General features: G+C 48.2%; 7 protein-coding genes across 7 annotated transcripts; 5 read left to right on the forward strand and 2 right to left on the reverse strand.

Moving 5' to 3' along the window:
- Positions 1–713: 713 nt before the first annotated feature.
- On the forward strand, positions 714–2,080 carry N7466_008907 (Oleate hydroxylase FAH12; the record flags this gene model as incomplete). The annotated part of the gene is made up of 3 exons (XM_057168296.1): positions 714–773; positions 857–1,634; positions 1,713–2,080. 3 exons carry the CDS (start codon positions 714–716, stop codon positions 2,078–2,080), a joined length of 1,206 nt encoding a protein of 401 aa, XP_057018927.1.
- A 1,875-nt stretch (positions 2,081–3,955) lies between these two features.
- On the reverse strand, positions 3,956–4,712 carry N7466_008908 (uncharacterized protein; the record flags this gene model as incomplete). The annotated part of the gene is made up of 2 exons (XM_057168297.1): positions 3,956–4,179; positions 4,244–4,712. The coding sequence occupies 2 exons, from the start codon at positions 4,710–4,712 to the stop codon at positions 3,956–3,958; spliced, it is 693 nt and encodes a 230-aa protein (XP_057018928.1).
- Positions 4,713–5,283: 571 nt separating this feature from the next.
- N7466_008909 (PDPK1 family serine/threonine-protein kinase) lies at positions 5,284–7,809 on the forward strand (the record flags this gene model as incomplete). The annotated part of the gene is made up of 2 exons (XM_057168298.1): positions 5,284–7,404; positions 7,459–7,809. The coding sequence occupies 2 exons, from the start codon at positions 5,284–5,286 to the stop codon at positions 7,807–7,809; spliced, it is 2,472 nt and encodes an 823-aa protein (XP_057018929.1).
- A 1,458-nt stretch (positions 7,810–9,267) lies between these two features.
- N7466_008910 (Zn(II)2Cys6 transcription factor) lies at positions 9,268–11,245 on the reverse strand (the record flags this gene model as incomplete). Its single annotated transcript, XM_057168299.1, has 2 exons — positions 9,268–10,643; positions 10,699–11,245. 2 exons carry the CDS (start codon positions 11,243–11,245, stop codon positions 9,268–9,270), a joined length of 1,923 nt encoding a protein of 640 aa, XP_057018930.1.
- A 354-nt stretch (positions 11,246–11,599) lies between these two features.
- On the forward strand, positions 11,600–12,006 carry N7466_008911 (uncharacterized protein; the record flags this gene model as incomplete). Its single annotated transcript, XM_057168300.1, has 4 exons — positions 11,600–11,635; positions 11,685–11,702; positions 11,757–11,865; positions 11,924–12,006. 4 exons carry the CDS (start codon positions 11,600–11,602, stop codon positions 12,004–12,006), a joined length of 246 nt encoding a protein of 81 aa, XP_057018931.1.
- A 1,443-nt stretch (positions 12,007–13,449) lies between these two features.
- midA (putative cell wall protein) lies at positions 13,450–14,283 on the forward strand (the record flags this gene model as incomplete). The annotated part of the gene is made up of 1 exon (XM_057168301.1): positions 13,450–14,283. The coding sequence occupies one exon, from the start codon at positions 13,450–13,452 to the stop codon at positions 14,281–14,283; it is 834 nt and encodes a 277-aa protein (XP_057018932.1).
- A 1,204-nt stretch (positions 14,284–15,487) lies between these two features.
- lys1 (saccharopine dehydrogenase (NAD+, L-lysine-forming)) lies at positions 15,488–17,019 on the forward strand (the record flags this gene model as incomplete). The annotated part of the gene is made up of 7 exons (XM_057168302.1): positions 15,488–15,545; positions 15,623–15,703; positions 15,766–15,782; positions 15,847–16,290; positions 16,349–16,517; positions 16,582–16,689; positions 16,769–17,019. The coding sequence occupies 7 exons, from the start codon at positions 15,488–15,490 to the stop codon at positions 17,017–17,019; spliced, it is 1,128 nt and encodes a 375-aa protein (XP_057018933.1).
- Positions 17,020–17,167: the final 148 nt, after the last annotated feature.

A 17,167-nucleotide genomic window follows, 5' to 3' on the forward strand; every position in this document is an offset into this window, starting at 1 on the left:
CCTCGATTAGACCACATCGGTTAATGCAAACATTTCTCGGTTCCGGATTTCTAAGGTTTTGCCCCTGGCCAGGCCCACCAATCGCCACTGCATATCATTCCTCGCGTTGCATGGTTATGTATGAAAAGTCAATCTCTCGGGGCAGTCTCTGTTCTCCGGGGCAAAAAAAAAACCCAGATGGCTAATACCGATCCAGAATGGCGTTACTAATTCAGGAGAATGATCCAAAGATCGCAGGCGAATAAGAGAAAAAGAAAAGAAAAAAAGCCTTGTCAGGGGTTCTATCAACGCTAGCGATTAGACTCAAACCTAGTACCGCTATCGGAGCCTATCAGCGACTAGTGAGGGAAATTCATTTTAGCGCTAGATTCTAAAGTAGAAATTTTCTCCACGAGAATCCCGCGCAAATCAACGTCTTTTTAACGGTTCTGTTGGGTAGACATCCAGGGGAACGGGCCTCACTGTGAAAATATCAAGTCTGACATTGGTCCGTTGTAATCCGCATCCACGGAAAGGGGCTGTAAAACATCTAGAAGCAGTCTAGAAAGGTTCCACTTCAGGATCCATTACCAGAGTACCCCAGAACCAATCAATTTATCCTACTTAAATGTAAATAAAATTTCTCAACAGGGGCGCTCTCTTTTTTTTGTTTTTTTACATCCTACACTCGACTTTGCTTTTGCTTGTTATTTGCAAAGGCATTGATTGCAGAGATGGCGTCCTCTACTATCCAGACAACAGAGCCCGTGATTCAGCTCAAGGGAGACACCAACGTACGTGCTACCATTGAAGAAATGCGGAGAAAATGCCCAAATAACCCAGACAACCATAAATACTAACACAAAGTGAAATCTAGCCCAAGGACATCACCTATGGCTTCTTGAGAGACAAGGTGCCCGCTCACTGCTGGGAGCGCTCCGCCATCAAATCATTCTCCTACCTCGTCCGCGATATCATCTATGCATCCGTGCTCGTATGGCTGGCTCTCAAGATTGATCTCCTGCCTACGCCACTCATGCGCGCCTCCGCATGGGTTCTGTACACCTTTGTCCAGGGCTGCGTCGGCACCGGCATGTGGATCATCGGTCACGAATGTGGTCACGGCTCTTTCTCCGAGTACACCAAGCTCAACAACTTTGTCGGCTGGGCTGTCCACTCTCTTCTCATGGTGCCCTTCTTCTCGTGGAAGATCACCCACGCCAGACACCACCGTTACCACGGCCACATCGACAAGGACACCGTCTTCGTGCCTGCCACCGAGTCCGAGGTCCAGGCCCGCGAGCCCGGCACCCTCGACAAGCTCATCGAGCTCGTCGAGGAGACTCCTCTCTACCACGCCGTCACTTTGATCGGCCACCAGGTCCTCGGATGGCAATTGTACATGTTCTTCAACGTTAGCGCTGGAAACAAGTCTCTCCCCGATAAGGGAACTAGCCCTACCCAGAAGTTCAGATACAGCCACTTTGACCCCACCGGTCACCTTTTCACCAAGGCCCAGACTCCCCTGATTGCCATGACCGATCTCGGTCTCCTCATCACCGCTAGCATCCTCTACTACGTCGCTACCCACATCGGCTTCTGGAAGGTTGCTCTGCTCTACGTTGTGCCCTACTTCTGGGTCCACCACTGGCTCGGTAAGAACCACTTCACTTTGAATCTCGAGAGATTCCAATCTGGGAAAGAAGACCTTTTTTTGCTAACACAATGTCTAGTTGCCATCACCTACCTGCACCACACCCACCCCACTGTTCCCCACTACGACGAGAACAACTGGACCTTCGTCAAGGGCGCCCTCGGCACCGTTGACCGTCGCTTCGGTTTCATCGGACGTCACTTCTTCCACGAGATCATCGACTACCACGTCATTCACCACCTGTTCCCCAAGATTCCTTTCTACCACGCCGAGGAGGCCACTGATGCCATTGTGCCCTACCTTGGAGACCAGTACCGTCTTGAGGAGGGTCTGTTCCTTAAGGATCTCGTGAACACCTTCACTACCTGCAAGACCAAGTACGACCCCGACACCAACGGAGAGTTGCACTGGAAGTTTGCCAAGGATGAGGGAAAGAAGCTCAACTAGAGCTATGCATATCTGGCCAGGTGCTGGACTCGGCTTACCGGGTGTTTTGTTTTTATATGAAAGTTTTTTTTATAGAGATCTTAGAGTTAGACTAGTTTGCATTTCGCCCTTCCAATGGTTTGAAGGCGATATCTCCAATATGATTGCATATAGAGGAAAAAAATATATCTCTTCAATGTTTCTGATGAGTAGATTTCCATATTAATTGTTGTAGATTGGTTCAAGGAATACATCAATTGATGTGTTCTCCTCTTTGAAAGTTCTCGGTGTCAGATGGACATGCTCTTCAAATGTATTCAACTTCTTCTAGGTAACAATCTACATCAATATCATCAACATTGTGAGGTCTTCATTTACCATACAATCTCATTGATATCAAGCCCAGGAAGCCAACGACTGTAAAATCATCGATTAGGAATCGACCCGAGGATCAACCACAAGTCCAGGTGCCATTATGCTTTCACCAATGCTTGCCATGTTCTAATACATAACTAGCAGCACCCAAGGCACCCAATGCCTCATTGATTACAGAACAGAAATTTACGTATCACCACCTACTAGTACTAGGTGTTTTCTCACTATTTTGCTCCATTCTGCCGAGATTAGACAATATTCCAATGCGCCAAGGTCCAGTGCATTATGACAAACCCGCATACTTTAAGACACAAAGTATCCTTACGATTGGAGAGAAAAACCTTCAAATCAACTTGATCCAGGAGCATGATCATATGATGTCTTCTACTTCAGAAGTTAGCTGCAAGGGAATCGTAGATCTCAATTCTATAGATAGCTCGCAAGCCCTCGGTACCGAAAAGCTGTAACACTAGGCAGGGTCTCTCCAACGGACAATTCTAAAATCGACCAAGTCCAGTTCGGAATGTGCATGACATCTGCATCTGCATGGAACATTTCTATAATTTGATAAGACATCAAGAATAGAGCTGTTGGTTGGTGATGATTGGCGCTGAAGAAATTCTCCGACGCTTAAACAAACCCATTGTCGAGGCGAAGCAGGAGGGCGGGGTCAACCCAGTGGAATTGGGATTGCTGGAGCATCTTTCGTATTTGAGTGTTCCACGTTCGGAATCTATTATTATCACGAAAGCGAGGGCCCAGAACGTCTCTCTTTGTTTTCCCTGGAGCCTTCTGGTTTGCGCTAAGAATACCAAAGGTGAGACAAATCGATAAGCCGAGGGACTAAGACACGCGATTACAGGAAGATTGGGAGAACACAGATGCAGGTCTTTATTGTGTTCTCTGTGTCCTTTCGATTTTCAATTATAATTCAGATATGTTAATTTGCCAGATACAATTGAAAATAAAAATAAAAATAAAAATGCTCAATAGAGACTGGGAAGTTTAGTGGGAGGGACGCGTCAGTTGTTGGGTCAAAGGTTGGATACTGGATCTTTTCCCCCACCGGAGCACATCCGAACTATACTAATTTGGGCTCTTCTGATTTCAGTCCGATCTGTTTGGCTTTCAGTGTTGTACGGGATCAAGAGATTAGGAAATTAGTAGGAATCAAAGCTCGATCTTGGGGGAGTAATCTGAATGATGTTTCCAATCCCTGCAGAATGACGTTGCTGTAGTAGACACGTCAGGGTATAAAAATAAATGGGGAAAAAAAAAAAAACAAGAATCTCCGAAACCAGGAACTATCTATAAGTATACTGGTGGTATCTCATTGGCATGAAGGGAAAGGGTGTGGTATCAATCATAAAATCATAAAATCGTAATCCGTGTACGCTCCCAGCATCAAACAAACCGATCGGGCCATTGTGCTTTCCAGAGCGCAAATCCAGTGAACAAGGTTCCGACTGTCACAAGACCCTCGGTAGTTGAAAGGCTGAGTTTTCAAGTGTCTTGCTTGCACTAGGTATCCACATTAGTGGTGGTCGAGGCTGGAGAATGGGCCAAGCCTGCCTCGTCAGACCGAGTGGTGGACGCTAAAGTTAGTCCCCGGGGTGGGCTGGCATTGAGAGTCATCTCCGGAATGGTAGCGGGCGGCTTGCGGGAAACCTGAGAAGTGGGAAGCCGCGAATGCTCATCTTTTGAACTCGTGGCCCATGTATGGAGGGGACTTCGTCGGTAGTTTTCTGTGCGAGACGTGGTCAGTGGTTCGTTGATCAGACTAAATGGACGATCATCCTTGGCACAGACCTTCCAAGCCATACAAGCGATCCATTGTACTCTTTCCCTGATCCGGTAACGCAGCCCAGAGACCTTTGAGGTGTTCGTGATTTTGTGAGGAACGGGAGGAACAAGAGGATCCTAACCGTCTGATGGGGGCTTTGAAGGTGCCCACTTTGTGGTGGATCGATGTTGACTTAGAAGCAGATTCTTCTTCTGGGCTTGTTGTAATGGAGTCGTCTGGCACGGAGCGGGTTTTCACACAAGAGGATCCTTGAGCTTCGCGGGTTGGTTGGACATCTCCATTCTCTTCCGAATCTTCGGATGGTGCTGCGGAGCTCAAAGAGTCAAATTGGGTGTCTCTGCCATAGCTCGGATCTTGGTCACTTAGGTGTAAGCGGTCCAAATCGGTGGAAAGAGAACGGAGAAAGATACGGTGCAAATGATACTGAAGCTCCTCATCCCCTAACCAGATGATCGACGGCGGGCACCTGATCATGGGTGGCAAGATTGACGTAGGGGATGAAAAGAGGTACAATTGACATGATAACTTTCGATGGGGGAAGCCACGATTTGTTGCAATTGCTGCAATTGCCCCAATGTTAAAAGGAGTACGAAGATACCAATACTCCGCATTCCCGTACGATGACGACGCGTTCTAATTCGAACTTCCTTTGTTTTTTTTTTTTTCTACTTTTTTTTTAGAATAGAGAGAGAGAGACGAATGATTAATTAGTTCTTTTTTTTTTAAGGGAAAAAATTCCAATTCTTATGCCATATGTCTTAGTATCGAATAGAATCCCAATGTTTTTCTATCTATTACTGAGTATTTGAGAAAGCTCAGCCCACTAAACCCGATTGCTACTAAGACGGAGCCTCCTGTTGATCCTTTTCTGCCTTTCCCCCTCTCACCTTTCTTGACATCTTCAACGTCCCCTAGGGTTGGAACATGCCTCCACTGTTGCTACCGCCGCCATAATTACTTGGCTTTCTGGATTCCTTCCTTCCCCCCTCATCGACCCCCCCGCCTACCGCCACCTGTCTCCGGTCGCCCCGTCTCCGTGCCTGTCATGAATGGCGATTTAAGTCTATCCCAGTCCCTGGGAGGACTACGGATAGCAAATCCAGATGATTCGCCTTTACCATCAGAGGATGCGACCGCGGGTTCGATGGGTTTCAGTCCATCCGGCCAACCGGACGGTTCGGTGTCAACAGGTCCACAGATTCGCGCGCCGAGCGACGAGGCCCTATCGGCATTTCCTCCTGCACCCTACGAGGCACCTGCACCCATCGAAAACCGGACATCCGTCGTCTATACACACCCTGATTCCCTCCCACCGTCCGCTCCTTATCAGCCTTACACCTCCACACATCCCCACGCCAATCCGCCGAACCCTTCCCGACCCCTTTCCAATTTATACGCCAACGGTTCGACCTCCTCCGTACTTCCCCGAGACAACACATATCGCATACGAACGGACTCCGGTGCATCATCCACTTCGACATCTCACTCTCGGAAAGACGTCCGCGGTGCCGCCGTAGCCTTGCAAGCCGGTGTTCCAGTGCGCGACAACTCCCACAGCGACCGTTCTTACCGAACAACGCAGATCCCGGCCAATGGACCGGTAATGCGTCAGTCATCCAGAGCACACGCCCGAGGAACCACACACTCTCAGATGGCCCGAACTCCCTACGGTATGGAAAACGGACCAGCACCCAGCAGTGACGATTGGCAGGATCGCGGAGCTGCGGTCTCAGTAAGACAGGAAGTGGACGCCAATGGGAAAACTGTTTCCCGCTACATCAAAAAGGGCGTTCGGGATTTCTCGTTCGGAAATACCCTTGGAGAAGGATCATACAGTACAGTGGTATTTGCAACGGATCGACAAACTTTGAAGGAATATGCGATCAAGATTCTAGACAAGCGACACATCATCAAGGAGAAAAAGGTGAAATATGTCAACATTGAGAAAGACACTTTGAATCGCCTTACCGACCACCCAGGAATTGTGCGCCTATACTATACCTTCCAGGATGAACGTTCGCTATACTTTGTGCTAGACCTTTGCAAAGGAGGCGAGCTTCTGGGTGTTCTCAAGCGCATGACTACTTTTGACGAAGAGTGCACCAAGTTTTACGGTGCCCAGATCCTCGATACGATAGATTATATGCACAAGCGTGGTGTTATTCATCGAGACCTGAAGCCCGAGAATGTTTTGCTCGACCACCAGATGCATATCAAGATTACCGATTTCGGCACAGCAAAGATCCTCAAATCCTCACCAAGACCAACCGAGAGTACCAGCTCAATTCCGCAAATGGACGTAACGGAAATTCCAGAGGAAGAGCGGGCGAGCTCATTTGTTGGTACTGCGGAATACGTTAGCCCCGAATTGTTGACAGACAAGAATGCTTGTAAGGCAAGTGATCTGTGGGCATTTGGTTGTATCATTTACCAACTGCTGGTCGGTCGTCCGCCTTTCAAAGCGGGCAATGAGTACCAAACATTTCAAAAAATTGTGGCCTTGGACTATGAATTCCCAATCGGATTTCCCGCCGTTGCTCGCGACCTTGTGGAGCGTCTTCTGGTGCTTGACCCAGTCCAGCGGTTGCAGATTGAGCACATCAAGAACCACGAGTTCTTCACTGGTATTTCCTGGGGAACTGATCTGTGGAAACAAAAAGCCCCCCGGCTGAAGGCCTACGTCCCGCCTCCTCGTGAACCAATCAAACTTAATGGTGACGGCAGCGAGAGCTTCCCTCCCACGATCTCAACGGCCCCATCCAACGCACCAAATGCCAGCTCCCGTGCTCTTCCTAGAGTGGTCACTGAGCTGCCTCCGCCCAGTCAACTCGATATTGAATGGTCACCGGTATTGAGCAGGTCTAATGAGCGAATCCTGAAGCTGGGTAACATGGTTGTGCTGTCCTCGCCTGCTTCCCATAGTCCAACCTCCAAGAATGGTAGCAGCGAAGCCGAGGCTCCCAAGAAGTTTTCGCGTTTCTTTTCTAGCGGAGCAACGAAGAAACGACAACGGTTGGTCATGGTCACCTCGTCTGCGCGGATCATTTTAGCTGCATCTGGGGGCGATGAAAAGAAGGCAAAACTTGAGATATCTCTCCTTGCCGCCGGAACACACTGGAGGAGTACAACAGACGCCAAAGGACATTCATCGTGGATTGTGGATACAGTAGGTCTTACCTTCCACCACTTTTTTTTTTTCAATTGCTGACGCAAATAACAGAGAGATAAACACTATGTCTTTGAGGATCCTAAACCATCATCAAGCAATATCGGGTCTACAGCAGTTTCAGCCCAAGAATGGCTGGACGCACTAGACCGAGCTCGTGAGATGGCTTTGACACAACAAAGATCTGGATCTTATACAGCCGAAGACGCATTCCGCAACATGTCTTCTGGTTTTTCTAGTCACGCCAACACCCTTGACCGTTCTACCGAACTTCAGAATGAGAACAACGTGCCTCCCCCGGGGCGGAATACGTTGCAGAAGCAACAAGCCGATACGGAATCGGTCAAGGGGAAGAAGAGATTTAGCCGACGTCATTCTAAGAATGGCCTTGCTGCTGTTTTCTAAAGCCGCTGACCCCCATCTCTAAAGATATCATGATTTCTTGCTTCGCATTTTACGCACTTTGCTTCAAGCACTGCGGGTATCTACCTATACAGCATCTAGTTTTCAAGATGACTTGTGTATCGGCTTGCTGTCTATCACCTGCTTGGCTCACTCGCTGAGCCATTGGCCACCTGTCAGGGTAAACCAAATTCTCGGGACCAATGTCCCAACGACCTTTCCCAACCCCTCATCCTTGCCCAGGTTCGCAAGGAAGACTAGTCTCCTTTGCATATTGGCAGCCTTCTTATCTTTTGCATATTACACTGACGAGCGTGTTTTGTTCGTGTTGGGGCTTGTTTCTGCATTTAGAACTGGAGAGCATGCGTATTGTTTATTGTTTATTGTTTATTTTTTTATTTTTCTTTTCATTTTTTTCTCTTTTGGATCTCCTCCATCTCATTGCGTCGTCTCTTCAAGTACCAATTTTCTTATCGCTTTCCCATTTCCTTGTGTCTGTTATATATCCCCGATTCGATCTGATGCATACTGTCGACACCCTCATCATGGTTTTGTGTTCATTTCTTCTCCATCTGGTGATTCAAGTTGGTATTGCAGGCGACTTTCCGATTCGTTGATTACTGAGCCATTTCCAGCTACAGTGAAGAAAGCTATAAGTTTATCATTATGATTTTCCTTACTTTTCCAAAGCTCCTTCCGTGTCACACTACCTGTCTCTCTCTCTCTCTCTCTCTCTCTCTCTCTCTCTCCTTTTCTCCCTAAAAAAGAATCGGGCTAAGCTCTCGTTCATTCTCTATTTCTTTTCTCTTTGTCTTCTTTCTTGGCCCCTCCTCTTCTCAAAGTGAGTTGCCCTTATTACTATACCACATTTCCTCTCTTCTATTCGACTGGTCCATTGATCTGGGCGCTTCCTTCACTGTGATTTTTTTCTTTCTCTTTATTTCATTTTCTTATACACACTTCCATTTTCATTTACTTTGGTCTGTGAGTCGCCTTATATGGATGGCAGACCGGGTTTTCAATTTCATCTCACCAGAATCCAAAAATTGATATACCCAGCTTTTTCATTCGAGGGTTTACCAAGGGTATTACTAATTCCTCGAGTTAACTAACTCATTTCAAATATTTTCAAGGGGATTTTCACGTAGATTTGGTGGGCGATTTAAATTAAACGCTTGTCTTCGGGCGAGTCCCAACATTGAAGGCTGGTAACAAGTATTGATTTCTGGAAATAGGATTTAGCCAAAGCTTCCAAGGTTGTGCCTTGGAAATCATACCTATGCCCACGAGTACATGGAGCATTTGAGTGTTTAATGTGTAGTAGCAGTATAATAAATCTCGGCGGTTCGTGTATAATGATCATCAAAGTATGTAGTATTCATTCAAATGGGTATGGAATTAGAAGGGAGAGGAACTGGGTTCCTTGATTTTATACATGAGACTGCCAGCCCCAAGCTGCATCTAAATGAACAGCCAGTCAAGACGCGATGCGTCCAGCTCATCCACCCAATCAAACGAAGAATCAAAAGTTTCATCGTCGTTGTCCTGTTCGAAAGCGTCCTTCGGGAGAAGTCCATCGACAAGGCCAAAAGGAACATTCTCCCGCTCTCGACGTTTTAGATCCTGCTTCTGCCACATGAGTCTAAGTACCCATGCCGCATTGCGGACATTGACACTCGTGACAGCCTGGTAGAGAGCGCCTATTTTTTCGAGAACTATCGGACGTTGCGAGAGACGACGGCATTCTGCGCCAGCGATGAACGAGGGCCAGATGAGGCATTTGAAGTGCGGATCGGAGTTGGGCACGGAGCAGATGCGGGTGATGAGGTCGTGCGCAGCTTGGGAGTGGTCAGAGGGGAGATTTGTTTCTGGCCAGGGGGCTGTGTAGCCTTCTCTGGTCTTGGAGAGTACACGGCTAGTGTACAGGTAGACAGCGGCCTGGTAGGCACTGGCGAGGGAGATGCGAGGGGAGAGGTCATCGAGGAAGAAGTGGGTTTGCATTTCATGGGCCCAGGAGACTGGATCGAAGGTACGGATTCCTTGGAGGAGTTGGGCGAAGGATTCACGGGAGAGGGGTTGGCCTGGTTGCATGGAGATTCCGAGCGTGGAGGGTTGAGGGACTGCAGCCGATAACTCCGATTCTTGGTACCAAAGGGTGTGGACAAAGAATATAACCTCTAAGAGATAGGCGGGGCAGCCGACCCATGATGTTTCTTCCAGGCGCTTGAGCATTTCTGGTCCCATGGTCTGGGAGTAGAACGGTTTAGAAAGAGCGCCAGGCCGTGCAAGTGTGGATCCCATTATCTCCATGATTAAGCATCCATCAATGGCAAACGCTTCAAGTCCCTGGAGAATGCCTTGACCGATCTGATTCTCAGGTCGGCTCCTCATGATTTTCTTTGCGCCTTCAATGTGGTAGCTCCATGCCCCGCTGCCAGACTCAAATAGATCTAGAAGAGCAAGGACGATAATGGCCGCCAGAGTGATATCGTCGTTTTTCTTGGCTGGGTTTGAAATATCTTGCGATAGCAGCTTGAGTGTGCGCTGCTTATATTCAAGGAAATGATGGTATGCCTTTGAATTGGTTTGTCGAGAACTGGGAATGATCATATTTTCGATGTCCTCTGATGATAAAAGAGAGTTGGTGGCCAAGGGGTTATGAGATGACCAAGGCATTGTAGATGAGTCGGAATTAGAAACAAGTGAGTAGTGCATAGCCCCCGTCGCAGATAGAACATTTGCAATTAGGGGTGAGTGTCCTACTAATGCGAGCATATCCCGCCAAGGATTTTTCATCTGCGGATAGACCAAGAAGTCATTTGTCATATACTCGTGATCTTCAGGGCAAAGTCAGTGGGGATCAAACAGACAGGGACTTGGGGACATTCATACAGTGTTTAAGATACATCCTGAACGTCGGGTTGAAGTCGCTCAGCAAAGGATCAACCATTCCCCATGGGGCTGGAACATATTGAATAAACGTATTCTGTGGGGTATGAACCACAGCGGTTTCAGAGTTTTCTGGTGGATGTGACTCCAATAAACCTCCTCCTTCATCAAGTCCGAAAACAGTATTGAAATTCCCTGCATCTAATACTTCTTGAATCCAATCTGTTTCCGGGCTGGCCTGAGCCGCGGAGTTCGGTGATGATTCGGTATCGGAAGGTTCAGGCAGATGAAAGAAGCTCGTAGCATTAGTCGTCTCTGGCTCGTTTGTGAGAGGTAAATTCTGACGATTGGAAGCACCAGCTGGTGTCTTCACATCCTCAAAGCTCCGGCCCATCATTTTGCCCCGACTAGCCACACCACCTTTGACCCACACCAAAGGCTTTTGATATCCCAAACATTCTTTCCCCGCATCTCGGCATTTCCGGCAGGTCGGTTGGCCATTGTCGCAGATTATGCGACGGCGACGGCATGTATAACAACCTTTGGTCATGATCGGAAGGACTGGTTCGTGCAATCGGTATAGAATGAGGCTGGCCGCGGTTGTACTTGGCCACTCGACATCGCGGTTAAGGGGCGAACAACCGGGCTTGCTGGAACCACTGATTTATCGCTGACTCTGGGGTGTTTTTATATGAGCCAGCAATGCTGCAGTGTATCACCGGAGCAATGACCAGGGAAATATCAAGAGGTCGACGGTTTGTGACGGGAAAAAGGTGGAACTGGGAACTTCGGTGCGGGGCTTACTAAGGATCTGGATCGTTTCTCCAGATCCCCTCATTCTCGGATTGATTCACGTTGTTTTTTTTTGCCTCCATAGCCTTTCTTCTGGCTCACAGCCACCAATATGGTCTGGAAAGGACTCTGGCTCGCTGAATTAGAGGTGAGTTTTCTGCCTGCTCTCGTGATGGATCTTTGCTAACTAAAGATAGCGTGCGTTGGTCAGCCGAGTATGTGATCCGTTCCCCTTCCCGACCGAGCCTGCCTAACCTAACCCCATCCAGCTCCTACAAAGTCATCACTGGCATAACCTGGTCGGTCGGATATACCAACGCGTTCAATACCATCGCCATGGTGTTCCGATGGAAGAGAGCCGCACATCTCTAACGGACGGTATGATCGGATCTCAAGAGCTCTTGGATCTTGCATATAGCTAACGCGGAAGCACCAGGAAACCAAGTCAGCCGATTCCTCAAGTTCTTCAAAGAAGAGTTGCAGGATCAGGCCAAGGGAAAGCCTCCGAATAAGCTGTAATATGGAATTCTGCCGGCGTTTTTGTTTTGGACTTTGAAACCTTTGGCGATACCCAGAATTTGAACTTGCAAAAAAATATTTCTTATCTCTCCTTTCCTTATCCACTTACCACATGGTCACAATCTGGACCTCGAGTGACTTCGGCGCATTTCAGTGCTAAAAACCAGTCTCCATTGCTCACTTTGTTGTCATCTCTCAATGTTTTAGGATCTGAAGCTGGGAGCATTATTGTTCATTTCCACAAAATGCCCAAACAAAGGAGATTTGTAAATTGGAAATTGGCCCAGTGTACTCCGTACGGCCCCATAAGCTAGACAAATCACATTTGCTGACGGCAATGGGTTAGGGGCATGGATTCGTCATGTTAAATCTCTCACTAACTTAGTTAAAATCAACATGGAGTAGTGTATACTAGTAGTTTTTAACAACAAACATTGAACTTGAGATCAACTTAAACATTCATGTGCTCCATACTATGTATTAGAAATAAACACGCGACTAAAAAACCAGGGATTCCAGGGAATTCCAGGGACCATATTCCAGTCTCGTCATTCGTGGCTCATAAGCAGGGACTTCGAGTCCAGCGGCCAGCCTCGTACGACAGGGCCCCATAGTAAGGAGTCTAGACTCCTATAATACCCGTACGGAGTGGACGGGTATGGAGTATCATCGTTGTATTATTGTCGCCCAGCATTGCCTCTGCTGTCACGTTCAGGCCCCTGGGGCGTTTATTGCTATTCAGCGCCACTCAGTTTTCGACCAAGTTGGGGCTAGTGACCCGGCTGAGTCGGCTGGGTTGCTCAGGTGCTCCTGAGGTTTTCCGTAAACGATAGCCTATAGAGCTCTTTGTTTTCCCTTCACCGGATTTCAGGCGCTCCAAGTTCCAAGTTCCAAGTTTGTTCCAGATGTTTTAACTTTACCCTTGACAGCGCAGAGAGAAGATCCAATATGACAGAGTCGTATTTATGAAAATCCCGATGTCATGTAGGGTGTCAATGCAGGCGTTACTAAATATGGGCCAGCGCGAGGGGTGGATCCCGTGGGCCAATGATCCGCCGATTGGGGAAGGACGCGAATGCAAAATATTTGAATTTTGCACAGCAGATTGAACCTTGATGAAGGATGGCTGGCAAAGGGGGGGTAAAAGAAGTAAAAGAAGTAAAAGAAGAAACAATATCAATAGAAAGAGATCAATGCTTTGATTGAGATGCGATTCAATCTCTGGTTTTTTTCTTCTGATTTTCTAGGATGATCAAGGTGGCCTAAAATACTTCTCAGATTTGAAACTAGGGCCGGACTAGTGGGCCCGATCGAGTTAGCGTCAACAGTCTTCCCCTACACACCCGCTCCCTTTCCCTTTTTCTTCCTTCTCCTCCTTAAAACCACGTTCGCTTACTCACTTACTCTCGTTTTGATATCTACTTTCGCTGGGTGAAAGTCAAGATGCGTCTCGCCAAACTCTCGTTTTTCCTTCAGGCTCTGCTCCTGACTGCCGCGGCAGCTCAGAACTATAAGCGGGACACCAGCAATCTGGTCTCTGATGTCGTGAACAACGACTCGACCACTGCCACTACGGCCTCCGAGGCTGCGGCTACCACCACCTCCGCCGATCCCACTACCTCATCGGAACCCTCGACCACGTCGACTACTTCAACTACCTCATCCACTTCATCAACCTCCTCCACCTCCACTTCCACCACCTCCAGTGAAGAGACCACAACCACCTCCTCAACATCAGAAGCCGCCCAGACCACCGCTTCAGAGGCCAGCAAAACCACCACTTCCCAGGATGACAACAGCAAGACCACATCTACCTCTGAGAACCAGAAGACCACTGCCGCTGCGACTACCTCTACCACCCAGACACCGGTCGTGGAAACCATCACCTCCTACGAAACCGTTAGCGGAAGCACCGTGGCCAATGTGATGACCACTACCTCCACCCCAGCTGCCACCAGCACTGCGGGCCTTAACGCCGACAGCAGCTCTTCCGGTAGCAGCAGTGGTCTCTCGTCCTCCGACAAGAAGATCATCATTGGTGTTGTCGTCGGTGTCGGCGGTGCAATCGTGCTGGGTGTTCTGGGTATCGTCATCTGGCGCATTCAGAAGAAGCGCAGTGAGGCATATGGCGACGAGGACACTGATCTCATGGGTGGTACCGCCGTCGGCTCTGGGCCTCGTGAAAAGACCTCTAGCCCGTCTGCTGGTACCCCCTTCAGAAGTACACTGGACCAGTACCACAACCCTGGCCCCGTCAACGCTGCATCGAACTTCTAAGATATGGGTAGAACCATATTCTTTGTTTTTGTTTTATAGTTCTTTCTGACCCCTTGGGCAGACAGCGGACGGTTCACATTTGAAAGTGTAAAAATCTCTGTACGATGATCATGCAATTCTCAGGCGCAATGGGCAGGGCAAGCGAAGATCACCGGTTGCTCTTATTTTTTTTCTTCTTCTTTGGTTGCGGGTCTTTTATTTTACCGCTTGGGCCGATTTGGTCCTTTTCACTCCTTTCTATCATAGACTCGACTGCTTTCCCACTCTTTTCAGCGCTACCAGCAACCTCAACATTCCTTATCAGTGATCGCACCCTCTCTTGATCTTGATCCTCATGCAATCTCTACAATCTGTCGGCTCCGTCCTATTTTTTATTATGGATTTGCCTCGTTTTGATTCCCCATGTCGAAGCGCGTGGTTTCTTTTCCTGATCCCTTTATCCTATCTTGATATCCCAATATCCTGTTACTTAATTACACCTTTTTCCTACTATTGTTGATCCTGTACGGGATGCTTTGGAGTGTACATTGTTCTCGGGTGCTGAAAATGTAAAAGTTTGCCTTATTTTGATCATCTGGATCCCTCCGTGGTTTTGTAGACCCGACATCCTCTTGTGTACAGTACCTACTAGGTACTAGTAACCTTGGAATGTTGCCCAGGTGAGTAGTTGTTGGCTTTCTCCATCCGACCTTGTATTGGTGGTCAAAATGCCAAGTTAGACTTGGCTCAACTACAGGATCTGCACTGTTGAGATATAGCGGTTGATCCCTAAATAGTGTGTAGTTGAAAACTGACGTCAGAGATCTAGCCATGTGAGCGATCTCGCGGGGCACACACTATTTACTACTAATACTTTATTGAGGTCAATCATGTACCAAATACAAACTACCTAACCAGGTAAGCTAAACCAGGGGTAAACTTTCGAACTGCCCAGTTAAGTAAACCTGAGCCATGTCTCGACTTCATACCATTTAAAGTAGAACCCTGGAATCTCAGAATCCTTTCCCCGTTCTATTCCATATGCCCTAAGTACCCGAAGTGGAAAGCCGTCGCCGATTATCGGGCTGACTCATAGCTCCGGGGACGGAGAAACCCCACCCCGCTATCAATGTGTCATCGCATACTATTTTATTGAACTCCCCTGTTCAATTCAACCATTTACTAATTCGATATTATTCTTCAATTACCCTTATACACTTCCAATATGTCACAGAAGATTTGGCTCCGTGCTGAGACCAAGCCCGCTGAGGCTCGGTCTGCTTGTGAGCTTCCCCCCACTCTACTCCAGTCGTTATCGCTGGAGGGGCGATTGTGATTGTTTGCTCACAGCTTCATGTAGTGACCCCGACCACCTGCAAGGCATTGATGGATGCCGGATACGACGTCACTGTTGAACGCTCCACTCAACGTATTTTCGATGGTATGTCTTCCAATCTCTAGGCTCTAAACTACAATGACCCAGTTGACTCATTCTCTCAACAGATGAGGAATTCGCCAAGGTTCGCCCATACCCCCTTCACCATATCGTCATACAAAGCTCCTAACCATGCCAATGGCTTTTAGATTGGTGCTCCTCTCGTTGCGGAAGGTTCATGGGTCAATGATGCCCCCAAGGACGCTGTGATCCTGGGACTCAAGGAATTGCCCGAGGAGGACTTCCCCTTGGAGCACGTCCACGTCACTTTCGCCCACTGCTACAAGCAACAGGGTGGCTGGGAGAATGTCCTGAGCCGCTGGCACCGCGGTAACGGTCTTTTGCTTGACCTGGAGTTCCTTACTGATGAGGTCGGCCGCCGTGTTGCCGCCTTTGGCTTCTCTGCTGGTTACGCCGGCTCTGCTTTGGCTGTGAAGAACTGGGCCTGGCAATTGGCTAACCCCAACGGTGCTCCTCTGCCCAGTGAGGTTCCTTACGCCAACCAGGATCTTCTCATTGAGTCGGTTAAGGAGAGCGTTGAGGCTGGTAAGAAGATTGCTGGCAAATACCCTACCATCCTCGTTATTGGTGCTGTGAGTAAAAAGAACCAGATATGATTGAGCTACGAAAGCTGTGCTAATACATATATAGCTTGGTCGTTGCGGTAAGGGTGCCGTTCAGCTGGCCAAGGATGTCGGTATCCCCGAGTCCAACATTATTCAGTGGGATATGGCAGAGACCAAGAAGGGTGGTCCCTTCGAGGAGATTGTTACCAGTGACATCTTCATCAACTGCATCTACCTCAGCGAAAAGATTGCTCGTGAGTTTTTCTCAATGTCATAATTGATATTGGGTCCCAGCTAATATTCAATCCGTTCCTGCAGCTTTCGTGGATGTTGAGGCTCTGTCCTCGCCCAAGCGTGCTCTGAGCGTCATCTGCGATGTCAGCGCCGATACCACCAACCCCCACAACCCCGTTCCCGTCTACACAAGTAAGTCATTTTCTATTCGATTCTCTTCCTTTTTTTTTATCCATAAGCTACACGAACCATGGACTGACATTGAACACAGTCACCACCACATTCGATAAGCCTACTGTTCCGGTTATTCTGGCCGCAGGCAGCGAGGAGCCGGCCCTCAGCGTGATCAGCATTGATCACCTTCCCTCTCTTCTCCCCCGCGAAAGCTCTGAGCAATTCAGCGAGGCTCTCATGCCCAGCCTTCTGCAGCTCAAGGACCGTACCACCTCCCGCGTCTGGAAGCAGGCCGAGCAGCTGTTCCAGGATAAGGTTGCTACTCTTCCTGCCTCATTCCGCTCTTAAAGGGTGTTTTGGGCTAGGTATAAAGGTTATGATGAGATGGAACATTGATAGATTTCGGATTTCGGGCCACGGCAAATATTTTAAAAGCCTTGTTATTGTCCATAGTTGAACTTTTGGGACACTTTTCCTCCATAATTACCTGAAGACT

This window comes from Penicillium verhagenii, assembly GCF_028828195.1.
Source record: "Penicillium verhagenii strain IBT 33310 chromosome Unknown utg000008l_segment0_segment0, whole genome shotgun sequence".
Taxonomy (NCBI): Eukaryota; Fungi; Ascomycota; class Eurotiomycetes; order Eurotiales; family Aspergillaceae; genus Penicillium; species Penicillium verhagenii.